Source organism: Neomonachus schauinslandi, chromosome 4, assembly GCF_002201575.2.
Source record: "Neomonachus schauinslandi chromosome 4, ASM220157v2, whole genome shotgun sequence".
Classification (NCBI taxonomy): domain Eukaryota; kingdom Metazoa; phylum Chordata; class Mammalia; order Carnivora; family Phocidae; genus Neomonachus; species Neomonachus schauinslandi.
Window position 1 is genome coordinate 30403990 of NC_058406.1, and position 13212 is coordinate 30417201.

General features: G+C 40.4%; 1 protein-coding gene across 1 annotated transcript; it reads left to right on the plus strand.

The window, feature by feature from the left end:
* The first annotated feature begins 4834 nt into the window (after nt 1–4834).
* TMCO2 (transmembrane and coiled-coil domains 2) lies at nt 4835–7431 on the plus strand. The gene is made up of 2 exons (XM_021684424.1): nt 4835–5080; nt 7117–7431. The coding sequence occupies exons 1-2, from the start codon at nt 4835–4837 to the stop codon at nt 7429–7431; spliced, it is 561 nt and encodes a 186-aa protein (XP_021540099.1).
* Nucleotides 7432–13212: the final 5781 nt, after the last annotated feature.

Below are 13212 nucleotides of genomic sequence, written 5' to 3' on the forward strand. Positions count from 1 at the left end.
GAGAAAGTTGCTAATTGCTTAAGACTGAACTACATCCATTCAACTACTGCTAACTTCTACCCCTGAAAGGACCAAGTGAGTCGGAACCAAACCCTAATTTTCAGAACTCTACTGAAAGTTTGCTTCAAGTACAAGCCAAAATGGTTCATCATAAGATTACTTTCTGTTCCAGTTGGAGCATCTTGCTTCATTTGATTTTTATCAAAGACAATGTTTTATGTCAAACACAGCATGTGCAGTTCTATGATAATACAGAAGGTCAGAGCTATTTTTGTAGGTTTTAGTACTATCATTTTTACTTGATATGTCTTTGGGATTTGTCCCAATGCTGGTCCAAACCTGGAAGCATTGACTTTGTTTTTAAAGCCTTTTTATTTTTATTTTTACTTTTAAAGATTTTGTTTATTAGAGAGCAGGGGGAGGAACAGCGGGAGAGCAACAAGCAAACTCAGCACTGAGCATGGAGCCCCATGCAGGGCTATCCCATGACCCTGAGATCACGACCTGAGCCGAAATCGAGTTGGAGGCTTAATTGACTGAGCCACCCAGGTGCCCCTCGGAGCCTTTTTAAATTCAAGAATGCCCTCTAAATGGTGGGTGTAAGTTGGGTGTGCCAGACACTTTCATTCTATCATTTTGCCCAGAATTCTCTTGTTTCAGGGTTTCCCCATGTTCATGAACACCTGTGAAAGAGAGAGGGTGGGGAATGATGGAGAAGAAAGTTTTTGATTAGTATTCCTAGAGGTTCCATCCCAAATCTATCCTCTCTTCTTTGTCCCAGGTTGCCTACTTCTGACCTGCATTGCCAAGAACATAGTCACTGGAGGATGGAATTTGTCATTAACCAAATATTTAAGTGCACCCATATTTAGAGACAGTTTCAGATGCTTTGGGAGATAAAAATACCAAAGTAAATTTATCAAGGCATCTGCCAGTGTGGAGCTTTCATGTGAGGGCTGGGGTAGCTTAAACATTGTTAAAGTGTGGCAGTGGACCAGCAGCATGGGCATCACCTCGGAACTTGTTAGAGATGAATGTCAGGCCAGGCCCCACTCCAGACCTTCTCGCCCCAAATCTGCATTTTAGTAAAATCTCTAGATGATTCATAGGCACAGAAAAATCTGTGAAGCAATGACTAGAACAAAGTGGAAAGTACTGTGAGAATTCAGGATAATTATACTTTTTTAAAAGCACTTTACATAAAATTATCTTGTTGAATTTTCATAACTTCATGAAGTAGGTACTGTTACCCTCATTTGACAGATAAAAACTTAAGGGTGAAGTGTTTTGCGTTGCCGATAAAAGCTGGGAATAGGGGGCGCCTGGGTGGCTCAGTCATTAAGCGCCTGCCTGCAGCTCAGATCATGGTCCCAGAGTCCTAGGGTCGAACCCCGCATCGGGCTCCCTGCTCCCTACTTCTCCCCCTTCTTGTGTTTCCTCTCTCGCTGTGTCTCTCTCTGTCAAATATTAAAAAAAAAAAAAGCTGGGAATAGGCAGAGCCTAGTCTCCCAATTTCTTGATATCAGAGAGGGGAACTTAATGTGAAGGAAGAACATTGGAAGTTGCAAGTGGCATTTAAAGAACTACCAAAAAACCATAGTTCTGTAATTGAGTATATTGTTTGTGGAAGTGAATAATGGGAAATAAAGTTTGAAGTATAAGTAAAAGCCAGGTCATGCAGGTCCAATTCCAATCACACATCTATTATTGACATTTTCTCATTTGAGGAAAGAAAGGAAAACTGGTTCATACTGTTTCTGTGAGTCCATTTTTCTTTCTGAGAGAAACTTGTAAAAGAAGAGTTGCTCAGTCCCTTCTCCCCACTTCCCACCCCCACAATAGACTGTGATGCCTCCTGGCTTTATACTCCTAACTCCGGGGCAAAGCCTCCTCTTAGGTAGAGCTGAGTTTGGAAAGAGTGCCCCACTCTAATCTAACCTGCTTGGTCTACACCTGCAGGAATAGAGTCTGTGACAGACTGCATTTGGAGGCCCGAACCACTTTGAGAAAGGTAACCAGGATAGGAGATTTAAAAACCTGTCAACCTGTATTTGACAGGTTTAGCCTGGAAAGTAGAGAAGACTGGAAGCACAGGAAAGATAGCCAAATATTCACTAAGCACGTACCATCTGCTAGCTCCCGGGTGTTGAACATGACACAGTAGGTTTCCTGCATTGTGGAGGTTAGAGTCTAGTAAAGAAGATAGACAATAAACAAAACACTACAAATGAAGTGCTACTAAGAAGCTATGGCGGTGATGGGACCTCAAAAAAGTCCAGGAAAAGCTTCCTTGAGGAAGCGATGTTAGAACTGCAACCTGAAGAACCAGTAGGAATTAGCCAGAGAGGATAATCCTATTAGGTGCAAAGGCTTTGTGGTGTGTTCATGACATTGACAAGTCTGGTATAGCTAGTGCTGAGAGTCAAAATGGGAAAGGGAAAGGAGAGAAGGCTGGGTAGGTAAACAGCAACCAGGTAGTTTAGTGCCATGTAACCAGCTTTTAGATTTTGGATTTTGTCTGAAAGGCCATGAAGAACCTTCTGAAGCCATGAAGGTAGGCACTGCAGGAGTCATAAGTTAGAGTATGTATGCGAGAGTCCTAATACGGTCTGATGTGGAAGACTACTGGGTGGAAGTGACTGACTGCTGGCTGGTTGGCTGGATAGATGGATAGATGACTCTGTCTAAAGGTGGGCTGAGATGCCTTGCATAGTGATAATTCTTCCCTGGCGGTTTTCAGGTAGCTAAGAAGGGAGTCAAACTATAAATGGGCTTTTTGGACTAGATTCTTTTAAGGCACCATACACAATTGAGATTGACAATACCTTGTATTTGGTCATGGATGTCACTACAAATAATAGTTGCACTTATCTATACGGGTAGCTTGTTCTTTTATACAAATTATCAAATTCTCGTTACAGGCCTACAAGGTAGGAATTACTCCCACTTCACTAATGAAGATATTAGGGCTCAGGTTAAGTAAATTTGCTCAAGGTAACAAAGTTAGTGAGCAGGAAAGTCAAAAATTTTAACCCAGATCCATTGTACTCCCAAAGGCCTATGCTCTTAACAGCTACTCTGTAAAGATTCTATCCGAACAAGTACACAAATAGGGTAATAGGCACTTGATGAATGAACAGTTTAGGCCATAAAGGTATTTAGAATTCTTCCAGGGGACTTTGCATTCACCTAATATTTTATTTAATGCCCGCTATGTGCCAAGCCCTAGGGATACAGTAGCCAATTAAAGGGACATGGTCCCTGTCTTCCTTAAGTTTACAACAGTCAGGGAAGACATGTTAAACCAAAAATTGCACAAATAACTATAACTGGGTTAAATGCTTTGAAAGGAAAGTGTAAGGTGCCATGTAACAGGGAGATCTAATCTAGTATTGAGAATCTCAAGTGATGATTTAGTTGTCACAGCCCCATCTTTCTCCAAAAAGTTTCTGGTTACCATTCTTTAATGATAACCTGTAATAGCCAAATCCAGAGTCTTATCTGAGTCACTTTTATTCCTTGCTAGAAAGGATTCTGACTATTGTCACTCACTAGCAGACTGTGGGTCTAACATAACATCAATAGCAGTCACTCTATCAGTAGGTCATTTCACCCTGACATAAGTACTGCATTTCCAACAGCACTCTAGACTCCTTTTTCTGGATGTGTCTCTGACACCCCAAGCAACTTGTCATACCACTTCCTACAAGAACAAAACAACCATTCCTCCTATTCCAAGCCTCCCTGTTACTGTTCTTTCAACCAGAATGAACAACTTGGAATAGCATCAGACAGTATTTTTCTAAAAATTGTCATAACCTTTTCTCCTCTTCTTTTTTGCCTCTCCCCTCCTAGTGGTGCAAACCCTCTTTTGGATTCTTGCTGTCTTCACAATTGATCTCAGTTTAGAATATACACGTTGAGTGAACTCTTACAAGTTTTTTGGGTACAGACCATAGATACTGTATTTTCATACCTCCTTGCTGAATGTATATAGGTACTAGTCAGTAAATAATTGATTTGATAACATGCCATATAAGTTATTATACAGCACACTACAGTTCACAAAGTGTTTAGAAAATTACACCATCTGTTTCTGATATAAACCTTGCAAAGGATGTGGAATCCCCATCTGTAACCAGATGAGCAAAATGAGGCTCAAATATGTTTAGTCTTCTCAAAGATCACAATTTCTAAACAATAGTGACATGTGAAAAAAAGGGAATGCTACAAAATAATCCAGTAATAACCTCCCTACACATTTACCAAGTAAACTATTCATTCTTTAGGAAAGATTTCTTTAAATTCTCTCCTCAAATCTCCACTTAACCTCTGTTTTCTCATTTGCCATGTGAAAATAATTGCTGTCCCTTCCATGTATCATTGGAAATGTTCTATATCTACACTCTCCAAGAAGGTAACCACTAGCCACATTGGCTACTTAAATGTAATTAAAATTAAATGTAAAATTCAATTCCTCGGCCACACTATTCACATTCCAAGTGACTAGTGGCTACCATATTGGACAGAGCAGATAGAGAATATTTCCATCATTGCAGAAAGTTCTACTGGACAGTGCTGTGCTACAGCTAGAACTTGCCAAAGATCAAGGAAAGCAGTATGACTGAACTGAAAATCCAGGCCATGTCTGGTTGGTTTGGAGTGAGAAAGTTCACTGGGTGAGTGGGAAGCAAGCTGACCTTTAGAACAGTGACATCACAATGCACAGTTCACTGGCTCTAGAACACCTGGGCTCCAGGCCACTCTCCCTAACTCGTATCTAGGTTCCTGAAGCTTCTCTACATGTAGTTCCTGGAGCTGCTGTCTTATTAAAATGTCAACATCTTTTCCTTCATCTTCATCTGTCTGGGACAACATCATAGATTATCTTTCTCTGAGCTCGATATGGAATTGGCTACAAGCAAGTCTTCTGGGAGAGACTAGTCCACCTCAGCAAACAAATTTGGGTCTACTAGATAATTTTGCTCCAACTGTGCAAGTTATCCTGGGGATTTCCTTTTTGCTTTTGTTGGGAATAGGAGTATATGCCTTATGGAAACGAAGTGTTCAGTCAATTCAGGTTATACTCTTTTGTTACAGAAGAATTTAAATAGTTCTAAATTGAAATTTGGTTAGCTCTCTCCTGCATTGTGCTACCCAGTTTTAAAACCATGCAGATGAGCAAAGATGAACCCTAGTCTCTGAAATTGGTTGAAACTAGGTTAACCTTAAAAACTTTACCAATTAGGTTTTGAGCATAAAATGCTCTTTCTCACAGTAGTCTTCGGCTTGTTCTAGAATAAAATAGATCAAACAAGTTCATAAACTGAGAAGGCCAACCCCAAATTTATATGATCACATATTCATCTTTGATTTTCTACTATGTGCCAGACACCATGAGGGGTACCTTTTAAAAGAATAGGCATTACAAATATAATTGGGATCTTGGGTTTGGCCTTTCTGTTCTTACTGTGACATTGTTCTGTAACCGATGGCAAGGCATGTATATTCATTTAGGCATCACAGTATTTTCATTATTTCTTTGTTTTAACAATATCAGGCTCAGTAAATATACAGGGGTTCTTTTTGGGAATAGGAGTATAATTGGTTGGGATTGTAAGAAACATTTAGGATTTTACATACTTCCAATCACCAATAATAACTTAATAGTTTAATCACCAGCAATAATAGCTATATTTACAATATAGTCAAAATGCTTTTAGAATCCCAACAATTCCATGAAATGGGTAGAGGTTATTTTCATATGACAAACAAGGAAACAGGTGCATTGAGGTTCAGTGGAAATCTAAGGGGGTAGGATTTTAAAAGGACTTTCTTAAAGTTTACTTGGTAAATGCTGAGAGAAGTTATTACTGGATCATTTTGTAGCATTCACTTTTCATATATCACTACTGTCAAGGAATCATGGTCACATGCATTCTCTTAACCTTTCAAAACCCTGCATGGTAGGCAAGGCAGAGTATCATATCCATCTTGTGGGTGAGGGAACTTTGTTATCATTGAACCAAGTTGACATAGATTGTAAAAACTGGCAAATCTGAGATTTGAACCTAATTTTTAGGATTTCAAATTCAAATCTTCTCCAAAATCTCATTTACTATAATCCAACTAACCTAAATCCCCAACAGGGATATGTGGGTACACACACATTTCAATTAGCTAATAGAAGAATATAAGGTCAAAACAAAACAAAACAGAGCTATTACTGTAATTCTCGGTTCTGCTCTTGTTTGGTTAATGTTCAGCTCAATTAGATGAATTTGCAGCCCTCCAGACACCTCAGCCAAGAAAGAGGTAGTATAACAAGTGATTAATAGCATGGGCTCTGGAGTTGGACTGCTGGGGTACAAACCTTGGTCCCATCACTTGCTGTGTGAACTGAGAGCAGCCAGCCTCCAAAACCCCACTTTCCTTATCTGTAAGATGGGTTTGTCAACAGTCCCTCCCTTACGGCGGTCATGAGGGTTAAAGGAGATACTGTGTGTAGAAAGCTCAGCACACAATGAATGCTCAATAAACAGTGCCAGTTATCATAATAAGGAAAAAAGATGATTGGTTTTTAATCTTTCTCCTGACAGGAATCTGTCCTAGGTCGTTTTAAAAAAATGTTTTTCCCCATGACCAGGAAATATAGTTTTTCAGACCACAGTGTCCTGAGGGAACTTACATGGAAGTCAGAATTCCTGGATTTCAGTCCTGGTTCTGTCATTTCCAAATATATGAGCTTGGACAATGTTAGGGTCCAAACGGGAAGGTATTTAAATGGTTACCCAGTTCTGGGCTTTTTCTACATAAATAGGTCATTCGTAGGCAAAACAACCTCCTAGCACAGAGCCCTGCGTGTGGCAAATTTTTAGCAAATGGTATCTGTTATTATCATCTTTATTAATTAAATGCAAATAACAATCCCTGACCTGCCTGTCACTCTATTTTGTGATAAAGATCAAAAGACAAAATAGATATGAAGATGTTTTGCTAAACAGAAGGCTTGGCATAGGAAATGAGGGATTATTGTTACTACTAGGTTTTTGCTTTGAATCTGAGGCATTCCCATGAATAAACAAGTAACGTTCAACTTCTGTTGTTTTATTTTAGAAAATATTGTTGTTTGTAATCACCCTCTACAAACTTTACAAGAAGGGCTCAGATTTTTTTCAGGCTTTGCTGGTCAGCCCAGAAGGGAATCATCTCCCAATTCAAGACAATAATCTCTTTCTGTCCTTGGGTCTGCAAGAGAGAATTTTGAAAAAACTTCAGGCAGTGGAAAACAAAGTGAAGGACCTGGAGGGGATGATCATTTCCCACAAACCTGCCATGAAGAGGGATTGCTCCTCAGAGCCTTACTGCAGCTGCTCTGACTGCCAGAGCCCCTTGCCCACATCAGGGTTCACGTCCACGTCTGAAATGTGACAGACTCCAATCTTTTCCAGAAAAGCACTGTCTTTCCCTCGTGTGTGTGGTGGTGTATCAATAAAGATAGAGAACTATATTGAAATGACCCTGCAAGGACTGGCTCTCTATTCAGTAGGGCCCGGCTTCTACTTATGGTGTGGTGGGATAATGTGGGGTGAACTAGTAGTCAAAAATGTCTCAGAGATGATGATGCCACTGGGTAGGCTGGAGGCCATAAACAGCCATATAGAAAAGGAGAGCCAAACTGGAATCCATGGGAAAAGAAGGGAAAGTGGGTCAGCTATATGGCCTTGAGCTCCATGCTGAAGAGGTTGGATTAGATAGAATAAACACAGCAAAAAAGTGCTGCTGAGGGGTAGTGCTGTGTACTGTCCTATAGAGGTAGGCTGGCTCTTGTGCTGGCCTTCAGCCTAAAGGTCTGTCTGCATGAATTACCCAGAGATGGACAAGGATGGGGTGGACGTAAAGGACTCTTTACTTTTATCCAACTTTTACTGAGACTTACTCTGGGCTAAGCATTATGATAATCCTTAGGAATCTGTCCTTTGTGTTTCAGGAGCACCCGGTTTGGCTGGTTGGGCAGCTAATTTCAGAACAAGGAGTTATATATAACACAGTGGAATCACATCATCTTGAACTCAGCTGAATTCTCCTTTGTGAATCCCAGCTTGGCAGGGAGGGAAGGAGGCACCTACCCGTCATTTCACTTGATGAGTGTGTACTCTGACGGGGGTGGGGGGGTGGCAGCAGATCATCCCCTCAGCGGGTGGTTCTCAGATTCCACAAGCCTTATAGTGTGTGCATTTTTGCCACAGTAAATGTGATTATACAGCCATTGAAATACTTTGTAAGTATCTGACACCCAAATGAAATACTTCATTTGTGCAAAGAAAGACACAGGGATTTATTGCCATGCTGAAGAAAAACCTGGCTGTACTATTCAACAGGAGACAATATAACAATCTCCTTAGTGGCATCTTCCTAAGGGATTATGAGGGTAATTTTGATCATAATTTTTGTCCAGTGCACGGCATTAAAATGCAACCTCTGTATAATACAGTGTACTCAGTGTAAAAACAGGTCAGTGAATACAGGGTAGGTCCAGGAAAGGCTTTGCTAAGGAAGTGACACTGAGTAGTCCCATAAAGGGTTACATGGGCAGACAATGAAATGGAAGGTATTCATGCTTCAAGAATTACCTTGGAGCCATATAAAAAAGAGGGAGGCTTGGCTGGAGAACAGGAGAATTTCAGGGTGGCTGAAGCACTGGCTATTTCCTAAGCTACAATGAAGAATTTTGGCTTCAGGGTAAGACACTAATCTCATCCTCGGATCAGATTTAATTCATGATGTGGTGAACAGAACAGATGGAAGTTACCAACAATGTGCATTATCTGACAGTGTGGGTGAGTAGTTTGTTAACTCTGCTGCTGAAGGTGTGCCATGCAATCTTTTAAAGTCAATTTCTCAGGGCACCTGGCTGGTTCAGTTGGTAGCACATGTGATTCTTGATCTCGGGGTCATGAGTTCGAGCCCAACGTTGGGTGTAGAGAGATTACTTTTTAAAAATTTAATTAAAAGAAATTTGGAAAAATTGAAGTCAATGTCTCAATTTTTTGCACTGTCTACATTTCAGTGTCTTCCTGTATAGTTCCAGTCATCTTGTCTTAGTTACATCTCTGGGGTATTTCAAAGGGAAGTGTCAGAAGAAGGGCCTAGAAGAATAGACTGATGTCAGGTAATGAAGGCACTTAAAGGTCATACCATGTTGTTGGAAATGGATCATTGTAGGTTTTTAGACAGGGGAGTAACATAGATATGGTAGTCTGTGTGGGAGATAGAATAGAATGAACTAGATGTAGAAGATAAAACAGGCTGGCTGCTTCTTTGAGGATACACATTGTTGTAGAAACTGAGGGAGCCACCTTGTTTCTGGCTCTCAGCTCCCCAGAAAGGGTGTGTGATTCACACCACAATCACAAGAGATTGACACCAAATATTCATTCCCAGTGTGGGGAGTCGGTCATTCTTGAGACCAGAGCACTTACGTCCAGGGCATCAGTTAAGGAAACTTGGATGCGTGGTAAGCAGAGAATCAAGGCAAAATGGAGAAAGGGCTTGAGAGCTACTTTATCCTTCAGGTTAGATGGGGTAGATGAACTATCCTACACCAGCGTCCACCACTCTAGAGAGGAGAATCCTTATCCTCCAAATTCAGGCTGTCTCCTTTGGCAAAACGCTGACAATAACCTGTTTTGAGGCTCCCATTTCGGTCTTTACACACACCAGCCCCTCTATTTACAAACACTATCTGCAGTGAACAAATTATTCACTTTCCATACTTTATTTTCCCTCTGCTGATACCACCCTAGTCTAAGCCCCCATCATTTCTCACCTGGATTCTCAAAATGGCCTCCTAACTGGACTCCCTGCTTCCATCTGTGTCACCGTTCAATTTATTCTCCACACAGTGGGCAAAGAGATGTTAGTTCTCTGCTCAAAACCTTCCAATGGCTTCTCATTTCACTCTGAGTAAAAGTCAAGTTCTTAACTAAAGGATTGTGCATGTTGACATGATCTGCCCTCCCCCTCCTTCTTACTCTCTTCTTTCCACACCCTCTTATTCCTCAAATATGCTAACCATTGTCTGGTCGTAGGGCCTTTGCACTTGCTATACACTGTGGCACACTTTCCCCAGATACCCATGTGGCTTCTTCTCTTACTTTCTTTAGGTTTATGCTCAAATGTCAATCTTAGAGGTCTTCCTTGACTACTTTAAACTTTTTTTTAAAGATTTTATTTATTTGAGAGAGCGAGCAAGAGAGCAAGAGAAGGGGGAAGGGCAGAGGGAGAGAGAATCCCAAGCAGACTCCTCACTGAGCCTGGAGCCCAACATGGGGCTCAATACCACAACCCCGAGCTGAAATAAAGAGTTGGACGTCCAACGGACTGAGACACCCCATCTAACCTGAAGGATAAAGTAGCTCTCAAGCCCTTTCTCCATTTTGCTCCTTCTTTGACTATTTCATATAAAGAAGGTGCCCTCATACCAACATGCTGTATCCCCCTTTCCCTGCCTTTTCTGACAGCACCTATCACCTCCTCCACTTTTACTGTTATGTATTTGGATATTATCCATCTTCCCCTCCATCTACCCTAGCCCACTAAGAATGTAAGCTTCAGGAGAGAAAGTTCACTGTCTAGTTCACTGCTATATCCCAGGCACCCAGAATAATGCCTGGTACTTAGCAGATATTCAATATTCATTGAATGAATGAGTGAATTCCAGTCTTCACTTGAGAAACCTCTTACCAGTTTCCTGTTCCCTTATCTCTTCAGACACATGGTGACAGATCAACACTATGATGAGGTTCTCCCAAGTACGGAGAGCTAGTAGCTAGTCTTTATAGGGCCAGATACATTGCTAAAAGCTTTACATGATTTTTCTCATTTGTTCCTCACAATAGGAGGTGGTAAGTACTATTATTCTCATTTTACTGATGAGAAACTGTTGCACAGAGATGTTAAGTAACTTGCTAATATGTGGTGCAACTGTGACTGGCACTCAATCAGCCTGATTCTAAATCTGTGCTCTTAGCCACAAAGTTTGGTTGGCAGGAGTTTCTGTGAGGCTTTTGGACAAAGTGCAGCAGGATGGAGCTGGATGAACCCAGACAGATGAACCAAGAAAACCGAAGAGGGCATGGCAATGACAGCCCAAAGGAGAGAGAATTTTGAAAAAATGTTTATCCTCTCATATTTTTAAGTTGATAACTAAGTTTTCATCATAGAGGCACCTGGGTGGCTCAGTTGGTTAAGCCTCCAACTCTTGATTTCAGCTCAGGTCATGACCTCAGGGTTGTGAGTTGGAGCCCTGCTGGCTGTGGAGCCTGCTTGGGATTCTCTCTCTCCCTCTCCCTCTTCTCGCCCAACCCCTGCACATTCGTGTGTGTGTGTGTGCACTCTTTCTCTCTCTAAAAATACAAAAAAAGTTTTCATCATAAATATAAATAGCTACAATAAATATAAACTCCGGCAAACTATAATGACATTTGAAGATAAAGCTGTTAAACCCTTTTTATAGTGTATCCAACAGATTCTACGTAACAATGGCCATCATCATCCATTTAAAATTACACAAATGAGCTCTTTTTAAATTTTTTAAAATTAACATATAATGTATTATTTGTTTCAGGGGTACAGGTCTGTGATTCATCAGTCTTACACAATTCAAAGCGCTCACCATAGCACATACCCTCCCCAATGTCCATCACCCAGCCACCCCATCCCTCCCACCCCTCTCCACTCCAGCAACCCTCAGTTTATTTCCTGAGATTAAGAGTCTCTTATGGTCTGTCTCCCTCTCTGGTTTCATCTTGTTTCATTTTTTCCTCCCTTCCCCTATGCTCCTGTCTTGTTTCTCAAATTCCTCATATCAGTGAGATCATATGATAATTGTCTTTCTTTGATTTATTTCACTTAGCATAATACCTTCTAGTTCCATCCACATCATTGCAAATAGCAAGATTTCATTTTTTTGATGGCTGCATAATATTCTATTGTATATATATACCACATCTTCTTTATCCATTCATCTGTTGATGGACATCAACAGCTCTTTCCATAGTTTGGCTATTGTGGACATTCTGCTATAAACTTTGGTGTGCACGTGCGCCTTCGGATCACTACATTTGTATCTTTGGGGTAAATACCCAGTAGTGCAATTGCTGGGTCATAGGGTAGCTCTGTTTTCACACAAATGAGCTCTTTAACATTTGGTAATTCTATATTGTTCTTTTATCATCTCTACATTATATTTATGTTCTACTCTCCCATAAAATGTTATCCAAATAATTTTTATGTTTCAAAAACCTTTTATTGATCACTTAATCATGATACAAGTATGTATTAAGGGAATTTAAAAAAATTCCTGTAATTGTATAGCTCTCTGTATTAGAATTCTGAGTTGAGTAATCCTTACAAGTATCTTTAATATACAGCTGCTCAAAATGGCATGATTACAAATTTTGATAATAGATAAATATAAAAGGTAAAATTGTACTGGAAATGCATCTCTCAGTGAGATGGATGGGGCTTCCCCACCAATTAATGAATGTATCTAAATGACTATTTCTTACTACTAGATTAACAGGGTTCAGTTTCAATTTTCTCTTTTCATAGATACAGTGCCAAGAAATACTACTCACATAAATAGATGGGAATGCTGGTAATTTTGTTATAGAAATATCAGTGGGGCGCCTGGGTGGCTCAGTTAAGTGTCTGCCTTCAGCTCAGGTCATGATCCCAGGGTCCTGGGATCGAGTCCCGCATCCGGCTCCCTGCTCCTCAGGAAGCCTGCTTCTCCCTCTCCCACTCGCCCTGCTTGTGTTCCCTTTCCCGCTGTGTCTCTCTGTCAAATAAATAAATAAAATCTTTAAAAAAATGTCAATCAATTCTTTGGTTTCCTTCTGAGTGATATCCCAGAAGTCAAATAGTGTTCCTTCCTCAGCTGACAGTTCAGTTAGGTCTACTACTAATTCTGTTGAAGGCAAAAAACAAAAAATAAAACGGAAACAATCTGTCTAGCAAAAGAATTTATCCTGTCATTACAGTCCTTCACTTTCTCAAGTGATTTTTAATTATACTGATTACTTTCTCTTAGAGGCATTTAGAAAGAGTTGGGAAGTTGGAGATGTTAATTTCAACACATCTTTAGCATTACAATATTAACTGTAATTTAAATATATTTTAGTTGCAGCTGCAGATTTAGCTCAATTT

Bases quoted from the DNA above. Each gene is read 5' to 3' on its own strand.
- TMCO2 (XM_021684424.1), top strand. From the start codon at position 4,835: ATGTCAACATCTTTTCCTTCATCTTCATCTGTCTGGGACAACATCATA. The intron at 5,081-7,116 runs GTTATACTCTTT...GTTTTATTTTAG, and splicing joins GAAGTGTTCAGTCAATTCAG to AAAATATTGTTGTTTGTAAT.